This window comes from Streptopelia decaocto, assembly GCF_964273445.1.
Source record: "Streptopelia decaocto genome assembly, contig: HAP1_SCAFFOLD_102, whole genome shotgun sequence".
NCBI lineage: Eukaryota > Metazoa > Chordata > Aves > Columbiformes > Columbidae > Streptopelia > Streptopelia decaocto.
Window position 1 is genome coordinate 272,500 of NW_028115960.1, and position 20,170 is coordinate 292,669.

General features: G+C 56.9%; 1 protein-coding gene and 1 long non-coding RNA gene across 2 annotated transcripts in view; one reads left to right on the top strand and one right to left on the bottom strand.

The window, feature by feature from the left end:
* LOC309452486 overlaps positions 1-20,170 on the top strand; it is a 231,305-nt gene that overhangs the window by 195,877 nt on the left and 15,258 nt on the right. The window lies entirely within an intron of this gene.
* Positions 12,665-13,579, bottom strand: LOC309452489 (olfactory receptor 14I1-like; the record flags this gene model as incomplete). The annotated part of the gene is made up of 1 exon (XM_082077114.1): positions 12,665-13,579. The coding sequence occupies one exon, from the start codon at positions 13,577-13,579 to the stop codon at positions 12,665-12,667; it is 915 nt and encodes a 304-aa protein (XP_081933240.1).

A 20,170-nucleotide genomic window follows, 5' to 3' on the forward strand; every position in this document is an offset into this window, starting at 1 on the left:
TGGGGTCATGGGAACGGGGGGCAGGGAACAGTCCTGGGGTTCAGCTTTGTCACATGAAGCTGCTCCTGGTCCAGAAATACCTGTCAGCATCTGCACTCCCAGGGATAAGGAAATGAGATGGCAGAAGGCAGTTTGAGAGGTTTGGGGTTTTTTACAGCTCCTTCTCCCCTCTCACCCTGGGGAATGTTCTTGGGTGTCAGAAACCCTCAGCATTTCTGCTGCACTCAGGGAGAACAGAGTGAGTCCTGCAAGGCAAGAGGGTGCCTGTGGGTCAGTGCAGAGTGAGGGGACCTGGTCTGTCCCTCTGTCTTGCTCCAGCTGCCCTGGGCTGGCACTTTCTGAGATGGAGGGTGATCACACTCCCATGTTACCCTGAAAAGCCACCAGACACTGCTGAGAGCAGAGGGATCCACCTCAGACCACTACACATCTCACTGTTTTCTAAGGTCTCAGCAGCCCACATTTAGCCCAAGGAACAAGTAGCTCATTTCACAAACCAAACAGCATTTTGTCTGTCACACCATTTCTGTGCTTCTCCTTGAGACTTTCAGATAACACAAAGATGCTGTAGGATGGGTTTGCATCCCGGAGGGGAGCTCACAGCTGGGATGGAAACCTCATGCAGATAGCCAAGTGTCCGAATGATGGCATTTCATTCAGGGAGATTCAACCCTACAGACTTCATTGCCCACACTCCACAGGTCAGAGCAAAGCTGGGACACTTGTGCCCATGGACACACCTGCAGGAAAGGACCCACAAGATCAGGCTGTGACTCTGCAGCTGAAACTGCCATCCCCAGAGAGGCTGACAGCAAGAACAAGATCCCAACAGCTGTGACCCAGAGCAGGGGAGCAAGAAGGAAAATGCGGTGAGGGTGGGGGTGAGAGAGGCCAGGGCAGAGGCAGCCGGGCACTCAGACAGCGTCACCCTTCCCCAGCTGTGCAGCCACCTCCCAGACACCAACACTACCGGGCAGCTGCTCTCAGCCCCTGTGCTCTGCAGAGGAACTGGAGCTCTGGCTGCACAGGAGCTGCTTCATGCCTTGGAGCCCCCAGCCCTGAGGGCAGAGGCTTTGCTGGGTGGGACAGGAGGCCAGGGGGCTGCTCACAGGAGGGATCTGCACTGCAGGGGATCAATCAGAGATTTCTACATCCTCCCTCCCACAAGAGCTCTGGTTTTTCTCCTCCTTCCCAGATCATGTCCCTGCTGCCAGGAGATTTTCCTCCTGGGAGGTGATTCCCTGTCCCATGTCTTTTCCCTGTCAGTGCTCACAGACCCCATCCCAAACTCTGTGCCCTCACCCTGGCCCTACAGACACCTGCCTGTTTGCAGGGCACTGCTTGGGAGCATCTTCCTGTTTGCAGGTTGAAAACAAAGACAGGTGGGTGATCCTGCTGGGTCCAGCAAAGGCGATGCTGCATCTGTCCATGGGCAGAGGAGTGGATGAAGGCTCATCAGGAGGTTCCTATCAGACCTACTAACTGCTTGTAGTTACAGCTGAGTGGTCTCAGTGATTTGTTCAAGTATGAGAGCTACTCTTCCATTTCTCCTCTCAAATTCCCCAAGAGAAAGAAATTGAAAATAAGGACTTGGGAAAGCTCCTTAGCTTTACTGTAACCCCTTCCTTTACCTTCTCCTTGAAAAAGCCCATTAGAAATGTCCCTCTGAAGGTGCAGCAGAGAAACTCACCTCTATATAACATGTTTTCTCTACACTGGAGAAACTGCAACGTCCCTCCACAGCTTGTGGAATGTTCCAGCTTTAGCATCTCTCCAGGAACTGCAGCTGAATTGGGCTATGGCCAGAGACTTACTCTTTTCAGGGCTGTGAAGATTTGTCTCCCAGTGATCTCTCAGCATCCTCCACCCCATGTTGTCTTTAACCTCTCTCTGCCTGTCTCCTGTGCCCTCGGTGCTGCAGGCAGAGCCCTCAGCCCTGCTGCGTGTGCAGAGGAGCTGCTCCTGGGCAGAGCTGTCTCTCTGCAGCGCTGCCACTGCCATGAGCTCCCTGTGTCCCAGGAGCCCAGCCCAGCTCAGCAGCACAGGAGCAGCCCATGATGTCCCTTTCTCTGTCCCCTCTGGGCTCCCTCCAGGTGTCCCTGGGGCTCCGGGGACACAACCTTTCAAACAGCTTCAAGTAATCAGTGATGTTGATTCTCTCTCCTCTGCACAGATGCTTCTTGCCAGCATTATATTCTTCCTCTTAGAAAATAAACTGGTATGAAAATCATCTCTTCTTGTCCCATCATTAGACAGGACACCAGGAAGGTTACAGCAAAGGATCTAATTTCTCCAAGCTGAAGGAGGAATATCTTCAGTTGAATGGATTTAGTAATTTTATTCTGGTTTTATACTCCCAGGTCTAGAGAGACATTCATCAATCTTTGGCCATGTCATGTCTGTGCTCTGATTCAAAGCCTTTGCACACATGGGCTCTTGGACACTTGGTACCAGGTTTCCTTGTGGCAGGTCAGAGCTGGGCTGGTGCCACAGCTGGGGTGGTTCAGCCCAGATGTGAGGCAATGTCCTCAGCCAGGGACCTGATTGGGGGAGCTGGAGCTGTCAGTGCTGCAGACAGAGCTGTGACATGGATGGAATGAACTGCCAGGCAGGGTGGCAGAAGTGAGTTCATCTGCTCTGCAAGGACAGCAGCCTCCAAGCACAGCAACAGTCCAGATCAAAACTCAGCCCAGACCTGTAAGGCAATTCAAGGGCCCCATAATGAGCTGTTACTACTGCAGGAACAGTTAAACAAGAAACAAAGTCACTGTGTGGCCACTGATGAATTTAATAAGGGAAAGCAGCGATATTCTCTGTGTCTCTTGTCCTCCTGCAGATAAATAATGGAAAGTGGCTCAGTGATCCCCTCTGCCAGTTCCCTCAGAACCCTCGGGTGTATCCCATCTGGCCCCACAGACTTGTGGGTTTCCAAGTGGTGTAGCAGGTTGCCAACCATTTCCCCTTGGATCATTGGGGCTTCACTCTGCTCCCCATGTCTGCCTTCTGCTTCCAGGGGCCGGGTACCTGGAGCACAACTGTTCTGACTGTTAAAGACTGAGGTGAAGAAGGCATTTAGTACCTCAGCCTTTCCACCTTTTTCACCCCCCACCACCTGGATTCCTCCTTTTGTGCTCTGCCCGCTCCAACAGTTTGTCACTTGGTCATATTATCAGTTTATCCTCAAGCCACTGAGAGCTTCTGTAAGCGGTGAGACAGCACACAAAGCCCATCCCCTTTGCTGCCCACCCTTGGAGTTCCCTAGAAATCTCTACAAACCCACTAAAGGAGCAGCTTCACTGCTGTTCAGATCAGCCAGTCAGGTGAACACTGGGCTCTGGAACATACCACAGGGCAACAGGGCAGTCCCGAGGGGACATGAGGCCAAAGGGGGACTTGGAGACACCTGAGAGCACCCAGGTGCCCAGGGCTGAACTGGCCTGTTCCTCCCAACGGGACATGCTGCCCCTCGCTCCCCAGGCGCAGGGTCACAGTGGGGCCCTTTGTGACCTCACATTGTGACACCCACTGCCCTGCCTGTGCTCAGCGCAGCTGCAGCCCCAGCCCACACTGTCCGGCAGGACGGTGACGAGACAGGGTGCGAGCACGGAGCTGGCGAGAGCCCCCGAGCGTAGCCCACGTCTTTCATTGAGTTTGAGAATTAGAGAATCTTTTTGGTTGGAAGTGAACCTTTAAGATCATCGAGTCCAACCACACCCTCACTTTAGCTGCCCCTGGCAGACTCCCCTCTGCCCCCGGCAGACTTGTGCTGAGGACTCCCCAAGTGCAGCCCACGTCTTTCCCGGCTGCCCTTGGCAGACTCGTGGTGTTTCACCAAGTCTTCCCCATTCCTCACCCATACCTCTTTCCCCAAACCCACGAGATGGCAGACAAACACCTCACCTGCCCCGTGGTGGCCCTGGAGGAGGACAGGGCTCCCCAGGAGAGCAGCTCTCCAGCAGAGCCCCAGGAGCTGTGCATGGCCCAGGACCTGGAGATGGGTGAGTGAGGGGCCCTGATTGTCTGGGCAGGGTGGGGGCCAGCGAGCGCTCCCTGCTCAACACCAGGATCACGTTTCCCTGCACGCTGGCAGGGGGGTTCCGCAGGTGTTGGCCAGGATGCTGCCTGAAGCCCAGGGCTGCTCGGAGCTGGGAGCCGGCCCCAGCACAGCCTCTGCGGGCAGAGGGGACCCAGCTCCTGCTGCAGGGCACGGGCAGCAAGAGGCAGCTGGGCGGGCAGGAGGCAGCCGTGCTGCGGGACGGGGACCTTTCCTGCCCGTCTGAAGCGAGTTCCTCACCCGCTGCACTGGGGGCTTTCCCCGTCCTGCCTGGCTCCAGCATCACAGCCCGTCTGCCGGGCACCCTGCAGCCCTGACATGCACGGGGAGACTGTGCCGGGGCAGCAGGCGTGCGGCTGTATGGGGGGCAGATCTCCTTCTGCTCTGTCCTGCCTGCAAACCCTCTCTGCAGCCCTCCCTGCTCTCCCCCTTTATTAGATGCCGATGCGTTACCTGTGAATGGACTTCTAAGGGGATACATGGACTCCATCGTGTCCTTTCTCAGCAGCCCAGAAAAGGTAACCGCGGCCGCTTTAAAGGCGGCTGTGCTGGCATCTGCTGACAGGGGCTCTGCTGTGGAGTGCTGGAGGGTGCAGGCTGGGCAGAGCTGCTGCTCCCAGGTCTCTAATGGGCACTGCACCCCCATGCTGCGGTGCCGCTGGCCGCGTGTCCCCATCTCACGCTCCCTGTTTGCCTCTCTGCTCCCCGGCTGCCAGGAGGAAAGCCACAAGATTGGGTTTCTTATGGACATCCGTGACCTGTGTGACACCAGCAGGCGCCACTGCTCGCCAAGGGGCCTGGATGTCTTCTGCCGGAGATACAAGCTGGCAGAGAATATCGAGGTGAGGGGATACCCGGCGGCTCTGGGGAAGGGGTCGAGGACTGCGGCACCGGCACCCTGTGAGGACAGCGTTGGGCAGGGCCGGGGGCTGGTGGCGCTGGGTGCTGGCAGCTGCAGGTCCCATCCTGGCTGTGCTCTGCAGGTGCTGCTGGAAGAGGAGCCCAGGGACCAACTGCGCACGGCGCTGCGGCAGATCGCCATGCGTGCCATTGCTGAGCTGAGGTACCTGCCCATCCCTCTCGGGGCCGCCTGCACGAGGCCTCGAGGCGCTGCTCCAGGTACCAGCGTGCGGCTGGCTGCTCTCTCTCTTTGCAGCGCAGTGGAGAGGGTGCTGGAGGGCAAGGAGACACGGCTGCTCCAAGCCTGCTTCTCCAGTGTCTTCGCGCTTCCACCAGAAGTGGAGGACATGGACCGTTACCTCTACTTAGAAGTAAGTGCTGCGTGAGCTACAGGAGCCCCCGGTCCCTCTGTCTGCTCCCCAACCACCCCGTGCCATGATAGAACCAGAGATCCAAGGCAGGGCAGGGTCTCAGGTCTGCTGTCCCACCCTCATCCCTTCGTCCCCTGCCTGTGGGCCTGGCCATGTCCAGTTTCACAGGCTGCTCTGCCCAGAGCAGATTGTTTGCCCCGGGTCTCTCCTGGGCACAGCGCAGCAGTGCGGGAGTCGTCCTTCAGTGCTGGGAGTTCAGATCAGTCTCCTGGGAGTGAGAGGGGTGGCAGGAAACACGACCACAACCCGTTGTGTTCTTGCAGACCATGCGGTCCATGGACAACATGCTGCAGGCGTTTCTTCTCAACTCTCGTGCCTCCAGAGTCAGTGACCTGCTGCACAATATCTTCCAGGTCTGGATGTGCAAAGTCTGGGCTTCGCAAGGGCTGTTCCTCACCCTGGGGGACAGGGTGTCCACTGTGGAGCGGACAGTCCCACCCCGTGCCGTGCAGAGAGCGCTGCCGGGAGGGTGCCCACCTCCCCGGGGAACCAGGGGCTGCCCTCCAGGCTCTTCCGCAGCACAGTGGCCGCAGAGGGTGGCATCTGCCTTCCTGCCTGGCCACAGGGCTGGCCTGGGGCATGTGCCCCAAGCCTGCCAGGGACCCCAGGGCAAGAGCCTCGCTACAGGCTTTGGTCAAGTCCTGGGGAACCCTTAATGGAGTGGGCCAGTCCAGCACAAGAGTTGAGCGGTGCTGCTTCTGCTGGAGTGGTGGCGGCTCCCAGTGCTCACCAGCAGCTTCTCTCTTCCCAGATGCTCTTGACTTTGAGCAGCTCCGAGAGAGAACATGTGCGGCAGAGGACCGTGGGGAGGATTGAGGGGCTGAGCTTCATGTTGGCTGACAATCCCACACTGGGGGTAAGGAGCCAGGCACCCTCCGGCCAGACCGTTTGCCCATCCCTGCACCCCAGAGCAGCCTGCAGCTCTCCCCACGCGGGGCTGTTGCCCACCCAGCTGCTTTGGGAGCTGTGACCGGCATGGCCCTGGACAGTCCTGCCTGCCCACGGAGCCCTGGACACGCGCTTGGGTTCAGGGCTTTGGCAAAGCCGCCTGCCCTCAACCCTCCTGCTGTTCTGTCTCCCTCGCCCAGGCCTGGTGCCGCTCTAGGACAGACATACACGGCCCTGTCAGCTATAGAGACATCCAGATCCCTGAGCTGGGACAGCTGCTGGGGCATCTCCTCCTTTTCCAACATTCCTGGGAAGAGGCAAGAACTCTGGCTCGAGATGCAGTGCAGCACCTTTCTGTCTTCTTGGCTGGACAAAACAGTAAGAGAAGTTGTGTTGGGCTCAATTCCTCTACACACAGACATCTCCCAATGGGTCTGCTTCTGTTCCTCACCTCCTTTGTCCTTCCCAGCTGCTTCCCGTAGCATCCCAGCTGCCATTTTGCTGCAGCAGCTGAGCCCTCTCCCAAAGTCTGGGATCTGTTCTCTGCTGCTCTCCTTCCTCCCTCCTTTCGGGATCCTGAAGCCCGCTGTTCTGTGGTTCCCAGACCCAAACATACAGCTGATTGCCATGACCCAAAGCCATGGTTTTCCTGCCAGTGAAGAGCAGGTCTATCTCTGAGTCCTCCTGGCTAGAGCTTCCAGTGCTTGTAGCAAGAAGCTGTTCCTGATGCCCTCCAGAATTCTCCTTGCCCACTTACGCCCTGCCATCACGAGGGCAGATCTCGGGGTGCTTTGGGAAGCTTGCTGACAAAGCTGCTGTGCTTTACTGAGTTCTCTCTGTTTCCCTGCTGTTCAGACAGGAGGAATCAAGCACGACAGCCCCACTTGGAAGATCCCGACAGCTCCTCTGAGGATTGGCTAAAACCCGACGTCATGGTAAAGAGCTCCTGCTGGCACTCTTGTTGGTGGCACCAGCAGGGGACTCGTGTGAACAAAGGCCTCCACAATCAGGGGGCTGGCGTGGCCTCCCTGTCCCTGCTGAGAGGGTTCCTGCTGTCCCCAAGCAGGGACGATGCGAGGGCTGCTCTCCAGTGTCCCAGCAGCAGCCCCAGTCCTGCTGGCCACCAGCAACCCCAGGTTCATGGCAGGGCCAGCAGCCTGTGCCCAGGACCCCAACCCTCCTCCCTCTCCCTGGGCCTCTCTTCTCCTCCTCCCCAGCAGTCACTGCTGCCCCTGCTGCCAGCTTTGCTGCGGGCACTGCCGCAGCACTGCCGGGTGTCTCTGCAGGGCTGCTGGCACTGCCTGGCTACGCAGCAGCACCGGGGCACTCGGTGTGACTTGGCTTTGCTGCCTCCCTTCCTCCCTTAGCTCTTTACAGAATACCTCCAGCCTTCCGAGAAAACAGACATAGTCCTGGTGTTCATCGAGGCCATGAGCGACTCCAGCACCTTTGGCAAGGAGGCGGCCAGAAACATGCTGGACATGGTCAAGAGAGACTGCGATTTCTGGCTGGTGGATGTAAGTGGCCTTTGGCTGGATTGTCCTGCCCTTCGGCCCTGTCAGGCCTTGTTCCTCCTTCCATCCATCTCTTCCTCTCAAATCCCAGTAAAATGAAGCCACATGAAGGTGGCAGAGAGGGATGGCAAGGAAAGCTGAGGAAATGGCTGCACTCCAGTGGCAGCACCATCCTCACCTGTGTCTCCTCCAGGTGCCAAAGATCACGAGCTGCATCTATAAAACCCTGGAGTGCATCAGCACGGCACCAGCCCAACAGAGTGTTGAGACCCTAATTGTCCCCCTGGCTGACAAGTGCCCTGGGGAGGTGGTGTCGACGCTGCTGACAATCGCACCACCAGGAGACAGGTACCGGCCCCAAAAGCCATGAGGCCTTGTTCCCTGTGGGGAAAGGGGCCCGGAGACACCCTGGCTGCCAGCGCCAAGGAATCCTGCAGGACACCCCCGAGGAGCAGGACCCTCCATCCCACCACGCTTTCCAGCGCTGGGGGTCAGCCAGGCCCGCAGCAGCCACAGCTGAGCAAGACAGCCCAGAGCCCCCCACTGTGCTCCTGCCAGCCCCACGGGAGCACCAGCTCAGCCTCTGCTGCTGCCCAGGGCATCCCAGGCGTCCTGCAGCGTGGAGCCCAGACACGCTGCTGTGGCCCAGGCTGCCCTGCTGACAGAGCGCTCTCTTGCAGCACTGCCCTGGCACTGTGGGAGGTGATGTTCTCCGTGCCCCAGACCCTGCAGAACGTGTTGAAGGAGCTGCACATCCAACTCCGGGACCGGCACTATAGGGTCCTGTATACACACCGGGAGGACACCGCCATCCTTCGCTTGGCTGTGAGTTACTGGAAGAAGCTCCTGGTGCCCCAGGAGCTGCATGGTGCCAGAAGCCCCAGCAGCTCTGCCGGTCACTCACTGCTGGCTTGCTTTCAGATACTGGCCAGCAGTGATCTGCAAGAGGAGGAGTTTGCTCCAATGTACCTAGTTATGAGGTTTCTGAGGCAACGAAGGCCAACGGTGCTCTCCCTGTTGCTCAGGGGCATGATGACGCTGTCACAGAGAGACGAGATGGTGAGTAGGGTGTCGCCAAGGGCAGCCATGGTGGCAGCCAAGGGCCGGGGCAGTGGGTTTGGGCTTGGCCTTGGCTGGCAGTCAGGCGCTGGGGTGCCTGCTCCAAAGGCCCTCCCTGCCATGGTGGGGCCTGGGGGCTGCCTGGGGAGCTCTCCACACATGGACCTGGTCCCAAAAGGGCAACTCTCTTCTTCATACAGGCCAGAAAGATGAAGGTCATGCTGCCAGACCTGATGTGGGTCCTGCAGTATGGCAATAAGGCCATCAGGATGAAGGCTCTGGTGGTCTTCAGAAACGTGATGGCTCAGCTGGAGAGGGAGGAGGCCAGTCCCATCGCTGTGCTGCTGGCAGAATTTCTCCTGCCCTTCTTTGATGACGTAAGGCTGATGTATAAGGCTGATGTATAAGCCTGAGCCCCGCGGGTGGGCACTGGACAATGACAGCTGCCCTTCTGCCCAGCCACTCAAAGTAGGGGCTTCTCTCCTTTCTCCCTGGGGCTCTTGTGGGATGGTTTCTGCGTTCTGCAGCCCAGCCCAGCTTCTCCCTGCCAGCTGCTCCCACAGCTCCTCCCCACCATGGCTGCTGGGGGATGCTGGGACGGCGTTTTGAGGCACAGGCACTGCCTGAGCAAGTCCCTTGAGTGGCCCTTCACGCACCCAGGGCCACAGATCTGGCCACAACTGCAGTGTGCACAATGCCGCCCTGGAGCATCTCCCCTCCCATCAGCCATGCAGGAGCTTCTGCTCCCCGTGGGCAGAGAGCTGCTGGTGCTCAGGTCCTACTGTGCTGCTCCCTCCCAGGAGCTGAGCCAGCTGAGAGCGAGCTCCATCAGCCTCTTCAGAGACCTGATGAAGATGGTGGTGTGGAACGACAAGAGGGAGATGAAGAACACAGTGCGACTTGGCCTGCTCCCTCTCTTCTTCCGCATGAGTGACCAAGTGCTGAGTGTGGCCAAGGTACAGATTTCAAAGCCGAGCAGTGATGCAGGGAAGAGACCCCTGGGCGCTTGGGCCAGGGCATGTCCCCGGTCCCTAAGGGCAGAATCACCCCAGGAACAAAGCCCAGAGCAGGGGGACACCAGGTCTCCTGCCCCAGAACGTGGTGCCATCTCCCAGCTTCTGCTGTTCCGTAGGTTGCCAGGGAAGCCCTCCTCGGTGCCGCAGAACTGCTCAGGTGGAAACAGCTCAAACACCTGGTGCAGACAGAGCAGACATGGCGGATTGGAGAGAGCTTGGTGAGGACAACCCCCAAGGCCCAGGGCCCAGGCTGGACAGGGCTGCCCCACATGTCTGTGCTGTGGGCTCTGCAGATGTGCCTCGCCTGTCCTGCTGCAGCCCCGAGCTGCATCCTTGTTCCCTGTCGTCAAGAATAGAGCCCCCAGGGGCTCTTCCCTCTGCCCCGCAGCCAGCGGGAGGGAGGGCTCTCAGCACCCCTGGGACCCCTCAGCCTGTGTCTCTCTCTCAGCCCCACAGTGCTCCTGGCTGGAACACGGGGATGGCCGGGGGGGAAGGGGAATGTGTGTTGTTGTGGGGAGGGACTGGTCCGGCCAGCTGGGGAGGGACAGTGATGTGCTCACACCCTTGTGCTCTCTCCAGCTGGAGCGGGACAGGAGCAGAGCTCAAGAGCTCTTGAGCCTGAGCCTGCCATACCTGAGGGATGCTCAGGCCAGCTTGCGAGAGGCGGCCGTGAGGTTCATTGGTGAGTCACAGCCGCTGGGTCCCTCTTTCAGCAGCCTGGCCCCAGTCCCCGCCGCTGTCCTGGCACAAGGAGCAGCCCTGTGGCTGCCAGAGCACCGGCTGCCCCGGGCAGGGCCTTGGCCTCCCCTCCCAGCCCTGCCCACGCAGGTGGCCGTGGTGGCCGCCTCGCTCAGTCCCAGCATCTCGGCTCCTGCTCTCCCCTGGGGTCAGCCCTGATGAGGGGAGGGAGCAGGGGCTGACGGAACTCTGTGCCCAGGGCTGGCTGTGCGGCACCTGAGAGACCCAAGCAAGGAGAGTCTGTCTGAGATCTGCAGCGGTGAGTAGGGAGCGTGGTCGGGAGGGGATGCCTGGGGGGTCTCTGCAGCCATGGGAGCTCATCTGGGCTCTGCTTCTTTCTGTTGCAGCCCTTCAGCCCTTGGAGGAGGACAGCGAACCCTCCATCTGCTCCCTGGCAACTGAGACCATTGTCATCGTGTGCTCTTCATGGAAGCGGTCAAGATCTCGATGGACCCTGAGAGCCCTGTGCTGCTGGCGCTAAACCAGGTGGAGGAGCAGCTCCTCTTGAGGAAAATGGCTGGATTTTAATAAAGAGCCCTTCTTGAAGTTGGGTCAGATGTCTGCTTTTCCAAGGACCCCAGAACCTCTCTGAGTGCTCTGGTACTTTTGAGAGCACAACCCAGGATCATGGGCAAGGGTGATGTAGCAGACAGGAACACTTGCAATGAGCCGTTCCAGCAGCTGAGATGAATATCACCAAGCCACTGAGGTTTGTTCTTGGAGTCACACACAGAAATATCAAGTTCTGTCTGCCATCCAAGTCTGAGCTGGCCTCGTGAACTCCTTCTGCACCCAGGGGTGTTCAGAGACGGAATCTTTCCCTGTTGCACATAGAGGCCGTACTCTTGGTTTCCCTCTGGCCTCCTGGTGCCACTTCCAAAAGACGGGAGGCACCTCAGCCCTGTGGTGTGTCACCTGCTCTGCACTCATCTGACATGTCCCACATCATGAGGAATGGACACGGGGATCTCAGTTAAAGGAAGCACAACCCAGTGCTGCATTCAGGCAGTTTCCCATAGGATGATTCTGCCAACATGAAGTGACCTCAAGACACTGTCTGTCCCACAGGCTTTCATGGAACCCCCAGGAATAGCTGATGTTGTTTGTGCTCCTGGGTACATCTCACCTCACATCCAGGATGTGCGTGCTCACATCTCATCTGTACAATGCAGACATGGACTGCTGACCTAGTCATTCAGTGTCATTCCATGGAGGGAAGAACAATCTCTGTGAGCTGGGGAGAGAAGTCAGGGCTAGAAATGGTGGTTGAGAGGGGCCCGTCCATGACGATGCCCTAGGGCAGATTCTGTGGGGTGTCCAGTGAACAGGGGCACAGCCCAGCCCCTGCTCTGCTGGTCCTGCAGGTCTCTGGCAGGAGCCTGGCTGTGAGAGGACACTGCTGTGTGCCAGCCCTGCACACACACGCTGTTCAGCTGTACACTGGTGTTTGAATCTGTGGGACACTATCGTAAGCATATGCTTGAAGATATAACCCATCGTGTATTGCCCATAGGAGATCATCTTTCTTCCTGGAAAGGCTGTTATGAGGCCAGCTCTGTCACAGCAGTGCCCATTGCCTGTCCCTGCCTGTGCTCACAGGACTGACACACAGCAGGACGGTGACCAAGCTGCCAGAGCACTCAGGCCTTGCACCAACACAAGGGATGAGAAGGAGAGTGTGGGAGTGGAACCAGAACAGCTCTGGAAGAACAAGCGCTGGTGCTCCCTGGCAGGGCTGACATGGAAGAGCTGTTTTCCCCTCCACCCACGCACAGGAACTGTCTCTGCAGCTCCAAAAAGCCCTTGCAGGAAAGATATACCGAAAAACAAGTCGCTAAACAGCCCTTTATTCTGTTTAGAGACAAGGAGAGCACTGCTGCTCATTTAAGCAGCCAACAGTTATAAAAGAAAAGCCAACAGTGAATTAGAAAGGGGATGACAACATTATCACAATAAGAAAACCACAAAAACACCAGAAAATCCAGTTGACAGGCTGGGCTTGTAATTAGCTACATTAAAACTCCTATATAGAAGAAGATGGGCAGTTTATTGCTTCAGAAAACACTAGGATATGAGTTTCCACAGAGCATCCTTGAGCTGCTGGTTCCTCATGCTGTAGATGAGGGGGTTCACTGCTGGAGGAACCACCGAGTACAGAACAGACACCACCAGGTCCAGCCATGGGGAGGAGATGGAGGAGGGCTTCAGGTTGGCAAACATGGCAGTGCTGAGGAACAGGGAGACCACGGCCAGGTGAGGGAGGCAGGTGGAAAAGGCTTTGTGCCGTCCCTGCTCAGAGGGGATCCTCAGCACGGCCCTGAAGATCTGCACATAGGACACCACAATGAACACAAAACACCCAAATCCTAAACAGGCACTAACCACAATAAGCCCAAGTTCCCTGAGATAGGAGTGTGAGCAGGAGAGCTTGAGGATCTGGGGGATTTCACAGAAGAACTGGCCCAGGGCATTGCCCTTGCACAGGGGCAGTGAAAATGTATTGGCCGTGTGCAGCAGAGAATAGAGAAACCCAGTGGCCCAGGCAGCTGCTGCCATGTGGACACAAGCTCTGCTGCCCAGGAGGGTCCTGTAGTGCAGGGGTTTGCAGATGGCAACGTAGCGGTCGTAGGACATGATGGTGAGAAGACAATACTCTCCTGAAAAAAAAAAGACAAACAGAAAGACTTGGGCAACACATCCCAAAAAGGAGATGGTCCTAGTGTCCCAGAGGGAATTGGCCATGGATCTGGGGACAGTGGTGGAGATGCAGCCCAGGTCGAGGAGGGCGAGGTTGAGCAGGAAGAAGTACATGGGGGTGTGCAGGTGCTGGTCCCAGGCTATGGTGGTGATGATGAGGCCATTGCCCAGGAGGGCAGCCAGGTAGATGCCCAGGAAGAGCCAGAAGTGCAAGAGCTGCAGCTCCCATGTGTCTGTGAACGGCAGGAGGAGGAACTGGGTGATGGAGCTGATGTTGGGCATTTGCTGCCTGTGGGCATGAGGACCTGTGCAAGGAGGAAAAGACAGTGGCATATCAGGGGAGACTTCTCTGAGGAAAATAAACATGCTGTTTCTCATGGAAAACCCCCTCCCTGATGGAGGGATGTTTCCGCTCATTCTGTTTCTACCAACTGAAGAAAAGAGTTCATCACAGTTTAAAATGGAGTTTGGGCATTTAGTTTCCATGAACACAGCTCTGGGGCAAGACCCTCTGAGCTGGTGTCAGAACAAAAACTAACCCACACTCCCACCCCAACCCCAGAGAGCAAGAGCACTAGGGACAGGTGGAGAAACAGGGAAGGACACTGCAGTGCTACCAGAAAATATAGCAAGGACAGAAAGGCAAACGGGCATGCTGTGGAACCTTCTCCTGACCCAGCTGTGCTGCTGCCACTCACATAATGACACTGTAGAGCAAGTACTTTTAGCACCTTTTTTGTGTACCACGTTCCAGGACCCCTTCACCTGGAGGTCCAGCTGCTGAGGTGGAGACTTGTGACCTGGACCCCATGGCTTTGGGGCAGAGGGTCTGCTGGGGAGGAGAGGAGACCAGGGGTTGCACTGGGAAATGTGTCTGCACTACAGGGGATTGCAGGGGGGTCCTGAATCCCCTCCCCAGCATTTCTGGTCCACCTCCTTCTCCCTGCCCATGTCTGTGCTGCCTGCAGCTGTGTCTCTGTCCCTGGGTCTGCTCCCTGTCAGTGTCACAGACCCCGTCCCACCCGCTGTGTGCTCAGCTCTGTCCTGCTCACACCTCCTGGCACTGCCAAGGGGCAGCTCTGTGTGTGCAGGGGCTCAGGAGCAGCTCAGACAAGTCCTAACGAGACCTGGGGTCTCAGTGTCTGCTCCAATGAGAGAAATAAATCCCCATCTCCACTGCACACCCAGACGAGCAAGAGTGGAAAACTGAAAGCACAGACTCCTTCCCTTGCAGCTGTTGCTGTCTCGATGTTGTTGGTCAGAAGGACCCTCTGCCATGTCTGTGGGGGGATCTGGAGCTCTGAGCAGCCCTGACCCACACAGCCCCCTTCAACCCCACAAGCTCCCTGCCTGCCCTGCCGGGGGTCGCTCCTTCCACCCACAGCTGCTGCCGTGGGATCTCCCGGGCAGGCTGAGCGCTGACCCTGGCAGGCGGCAGAGTCCCTGCCCGGCACAGCCCTGGGGTGCAGGGACCCTGCTCTGCAGGACAGCCCTGGGCACCCCTAGGTGCTCCCCCTGCAATCACCCTCAGCAGAAGCTGCCATCTTGCCCTGTTCCTCTGACAGTGCAGCAGCGAAGCGCTGGTCTGGACCATGTTCTTGTCCTCTACATGAGAAAAACTGTGAGAGAGACCTGACAGACCCTGTAAATTGTGGGATGTATCATCTTTAGGAGATCCCCCAAGAAATGCAGCTGCATTGTCCTACAGCCAGAGACTTACCATGTTAGAAATGTGAAGATTTGTCTCTCAGTGAGCCCTCAGCAACCAACCCCCCACATTGCCTTTCCCCTCTCTATGCCTGGCTCCTGTGCCCTCGGTGCTGCAGGCAGAGCCCTCAGCCCTGCTGTGCTTTGCAGAGGAGCTGCTCCTGGGCAGAGCTGTCTCTCTGCAGTGCTGCCACTGCCATGAGCTCCCTGTGTCCCAGGAGCCCAGCCCAGCTCAGCAGCACAGGAGCAGCCCATGATATCCCTTTCTCTGTCCCCTCTGGACTCCTCCAGGTGTCCCTGGGGCTCTAGGAGCACATCCTTTCAAACAACCTCAATTAATCAGTGATGTTGATTCTCTCTCCTCTTCAGAGACACATCATTGTCGTCTTTGTATTAAACAATGAATTACTATGAGAATCAACTTTTCTTGTCCCATCATTAGACAGGACACCAGGAAGATTACAGCAAAGGATCTAATTCCTCCAAGCTGAAGGAGGAATATCTTCAGTTGAATGAGTTCATGCATTTTATCCTGGTTTTATACTCCTAGGTCTAGAGAGACATTCATCAATCTTTGGCCATGTCATGTCTGTGCTCTGATTCAAAGCCTTTGCACACATGGGCTCTTGGACACTTGGTACCAGGTTTCCTTGTGGCAGGTCAGAGCTGGGCTGGTGCCACAGCTGGGGTGGTTCAGCCCAGATGTGAGGAAATGTCCTCAGCCAGGGACCTGACTGGGGGAGCTGGAGCTGTCAGTGCTGCAGACAGAGCTGTGACGCGGATGGAATGAACTGCCAGGCAGGGTGGCAGAAGTGAGTTCATCTGCTCTGCAAGGACAGCAGCCGCCAAGCACAGCAACAGTCCAGATCAAAACTCAGCCCAGACCTGTAAGGCAATTCAAGGGCCCCATAATGAGCTGTTACTACTGCAGGAACAGTTAAACGAGAAACAAAGTCACTGTGTGGCCACTGATAAGTTTAATAAGGGAAAGCAGCGATATTCTGTGTCTCTTGCCCTCCTGCAGGTAAATAATGGAAAGTGGCTCAGTGATCCCCTCCGCCAGTTCCCTCAGAACCCTCGGGTGTATCCCATCTGGCCCCACAGACTTGTGGGTTTCCAAGTGGTGTAGCAGGTTGCCAACCATTTCCCCTTGGATCATTGGGGCTTCACTCTGCTCCCCATGTCTGTCTTCTGCTTCCAGGGGCCGGGTACCTGGAGCACAACTGTTCTGACTGTTAAAGACTGAGGCGAAGAAGGCATTTAGTACCTCAGGCTTTCCACCTTTTTCACCCCCCACCACCTGGATTCCTCCTTTTGTGCTCTGCCCGCTCCAACAGTTTGTCACTTGGTTATATGGTCAGTTTATCCTCAAGCCACTGAGAGCTTCTGTAAGCGGTGAGACAGCACACAAAGCCCATCCCCTCTGCTGCCCTCCCTTGGAATTCCCTAGAAATCTCTACAAACCCACTAAAGGAGCAGCTTCACTGCTGTTCAGATCAGCCAGTCAGGTGAACACGGGGCTCTGGAACATACCACAGGGCAACAGGGCAGTCCCGAGGGGACATGAGGGCAAAGGGGGACCTGGAGACACCTGAGAGCACCCAGGTGCCCAGGGCTGAACTGGCCTGTTCCTCCCAATGGGACATGCTGCCCCTCGCTCCCCAGGCGCAGGGTCACAGTGGGGCCCTTTGTGACCTCACATTGTGACACCCACTGCCCTGCCTGTGCTCAGCGCAGCTGCAGCCCCAGCCCACACTGTCCGGCAGGACGGTGACGAGACAGGGTGCGAGCACGGAGCTGGCGAGAGCCCCCGAGCGTAGCCCACGTCTTTCATTGAGTTTGAGATTTAGAGAATCCTTTTGGTTGGAAGCGAACCTTTAAGATCATCGAGTCCAACCATACCCTCACTTCAGCTGCCCCTGGCAGACTCCCCTCTGCCCCCGGCAGACTTGTGCTGAGGACTCCCCAAGTGCAGCCCACGTCTTTCCCGGCTGCCCTTGGCAGACTCGTGGTGTTTCACCAAGTCTTCCCAATTCCTCACCCATACCTCTTTCCCCAAACCCACGAGATGGCAGACAAACACCTCACCTGCCCCGTGGTGGCCCTGGAGGAGGACAGGGCTCCCCAGGAGAGCAGCTCTCCAGCAGAGCCCCAGGAGCTGTGCATGGCCCAGGACCTGGAGATGGGTGAGTGAGGGGCCCTGATTGTCTGGGCAGGGCGGGGGCCAGCGAGCGCTCCCTGCTCAACACCAGGACCACGTTTCCCTGCACGCTGGCAGGGGGGTTCCACAGGTGTTGGCCATGATGCTGCCTGAAGTCCAGGGCTGCTCCGAGCTGGGAACCGGCCCCAGCACAGCCTGTGCTGGCAGAGGGGACCCAGCTCCTGCTGCAGGGCACGGGCAGCGAGAGGCAGCTGGGCAGGCAGGAGGCAGCCGTGCTGTGGGACGGGGACCTTTCCTGCCCGTCTGAAGCGAGTTCCTCACCCGCTGCACTGGGGGCTTTCCCCGTCCTGCCTGGCTCCAGCATCACAGCCCGTCTGCCGGGCACCCTCCAGCCCTGACATGCACGGGGAGACTGTGCCGGGGGATGATCCAGGTCAAGACTCCAGAGGGAAAGGAAGGTTGCTCAGGGCACAGAAGTCAGAGTGTAGAGTTGTTGCACTTTTGGCAAAGTGAGCAGGGGAACATGCTGTTTTCCAAAACTGCTCCTTGACCAGGAACTTTCAAGAGCAGTGTTAGGCTTCCCCCAGTTTTTCTGTGTGGGAGCTTAGAGCTTGTTTTCCTGGGTGCTCCTGTACAGAACTCAACTTTTAAATCTGCTTCTGTGCAAGAACATGGACTCATCTCTCTTCCAATGTGGTTTCTTGGCAGTCGTTGCTGAGGGAATGGCTCCGCCGCAGAGGATCCTCTTTCCCCCAGAGAAGATTTGCATGGCCTGGCAGCACAGCCAGAGAGCTGGAGCGGGACTGCACAACCTGGGCAACACGTGCTGGCTCAACTCTGTCCTGCAGTGCCTGACCTACACCCCGCCTCTGGCCAACTACCTGCTCTCTGGGGAGCACAGCCGGGCCTGTGAGTACTTTTGGCAACATTCCTTGTACATCTGTTGAGCAGGGCCCAAGGGCTTCCAGAATCTGGAAGCCGATCTAGGAGAAAAGTGGCCCTCCTTTGTCAGCTCCCTGAGTTGGTGTTCTCGGAACACTCAAGCCTAGAAGCAGCTTGTTGTATCTGGATGTGTTCATCTTCAGAAAGGCACCTCTTTCTATCCCAGGCTCTTGGTCCCTGTTCCTGCAAGTTAAACTCCTTTGCTTATTGCACAGAAAGCTTCCGTCAGTTCAGCATCCCTCTGAAGAAAGTTTTCTGTGCATTAAAATGTCCCGGGCTTGTTGGGACTTGGGCACCTTGGGAGGAATGGAGAATTCTTAAACTGCAAGACCTCCATTAGGTTTCCCATCGCTGTGGATATTTTGCAAACCTCAGGAGCTTCCCTCTCCCATTCCTCCCTCCCTCTCCAGGTCGCCGGAAAATCTTCTGCGTGATGTGCAGGATGGAAGAGCACGTTCAACAGGTCCTGCATTCCTCAGCCAGTGCCATCGAGCCTTGGGCTGTCGTCGATGCTCTCACACGTGAGTCCGTGCAGGTGCTGTGACATGATTGATGCCATTCTTGTAGGAGAGAACTAGTAACTTCTTCTTTCTTAGAAATAGGAGAAAATTTCGAGCATGGCAGGCAGGAGGATGCCCACGAGTTCTTACGCTGCATCGTGGATGCCATGCAGAGAGCTTGTCTGAGAGGAAACAGAGAGTAAGCAAGCAAATTGCCCAAGCCCTTTGTTCCCAAGCCCTTTGGAGTCCTTGATGTCCTCCCCTCAAGGAGAACTATGCCCAGGGCTTTCAGACAAAGACAGACTCTGGGAGGAGATAACTCCACCTTCCCGTTGGTTTGCAGCTTGGACATCTCCTCTCAAGCCACTACCATCGTCCATCAGATCTTTGGGGGCTTTCTGAGATCCAGAGGTACTTTTCCACAGCTATTGCTCTCCTTGGAATTGTCTGTGCCCTCCTGTCTGCCTGCAACAACAGCCGATGGTGTGATTGGTGCAGTGGGTGTGAAGAGGGTAACCCGGCACAGTCAGTCGACTTCCCCTGTTGCTGAGCATTTCCATCTGCCTTCCAGTCACATGCTGGAGCTGCCAAGCGGTGTCCGATTCCTACGAGGCCTTCCTGGATGTTCCTCTGGATATCAAAGTAAGAGAGTTTGTAATTGTGCTTCAAGACGTCCCAAGGCCCCTGTAGCTTTCCAGATTCCACACAGTTGGCTTAAGACTGTATCTGACAAGAGAGGTTGGTGGTGGGCAGGAGGTGGAATGGACTGTGTTCTGCAGAGGCCATGGCAGTGGTCTCCCTGTCGATGCTGGTTTCAGCTGGACAGGCACACGTGCCCCTCTCTGCACTGTGACGTACCCTCCTCCTTCTTCCCTTGCCCTCCCTCAACACCCGTCTGGCTCCCAGGCTCGTGGGGGTGTTGTTTCCATCACTGGTGACACCCATACCATCGTAGCTGAACTGTGCAGTGCCACAAAGAGGTGGAGAACCCTAGGAATCCCTGAGAAATGAGGGAGATGTTCAGCATCACACCCTCTTTCTGCCTCCTGGGCACTGCTTGCGGGTTCACAGTGGGTGTCCTCAGCGTCATCAAGCTGTTTTTTTTGCGTAAACTCCTCGTAACTGTTTGGGTGTGGGAATTTCCCAGAGCTCAGGGCTCTCCCTTCTCACTCCTCCAGGCAGCCACATCTGTCACCGCAGCTCTGGAAGACTTTGTGAAACCTGAGCACCTGGATGGTGAAAACTGCTTTAAATGTAGCAAGTAAGGCTATTATTGATGATGTATTCATACTGGATCCTGTGCGAAGGTGTCATTGAGCAGAAGTCAGCTTTTCACATTGGATTAAGGCACAGTAATGAGACACAGGTTTTTAAACATGGCATTATGGTACTGAATAGCCTTAAAAGAGCACAGGGATGTGTGAGACAGGAAAGGCTGTCTGGCCTTTGGGGGAAAAAATGGTGTGTTTCAGCCCTTGGCTCTGTCCTGGCTTTCAAGGTGTGACAAGATGACTGCCGCCTCCAAGAGGTTCACAGTCCATGGCGCGCCCAAGGTTCTCACGG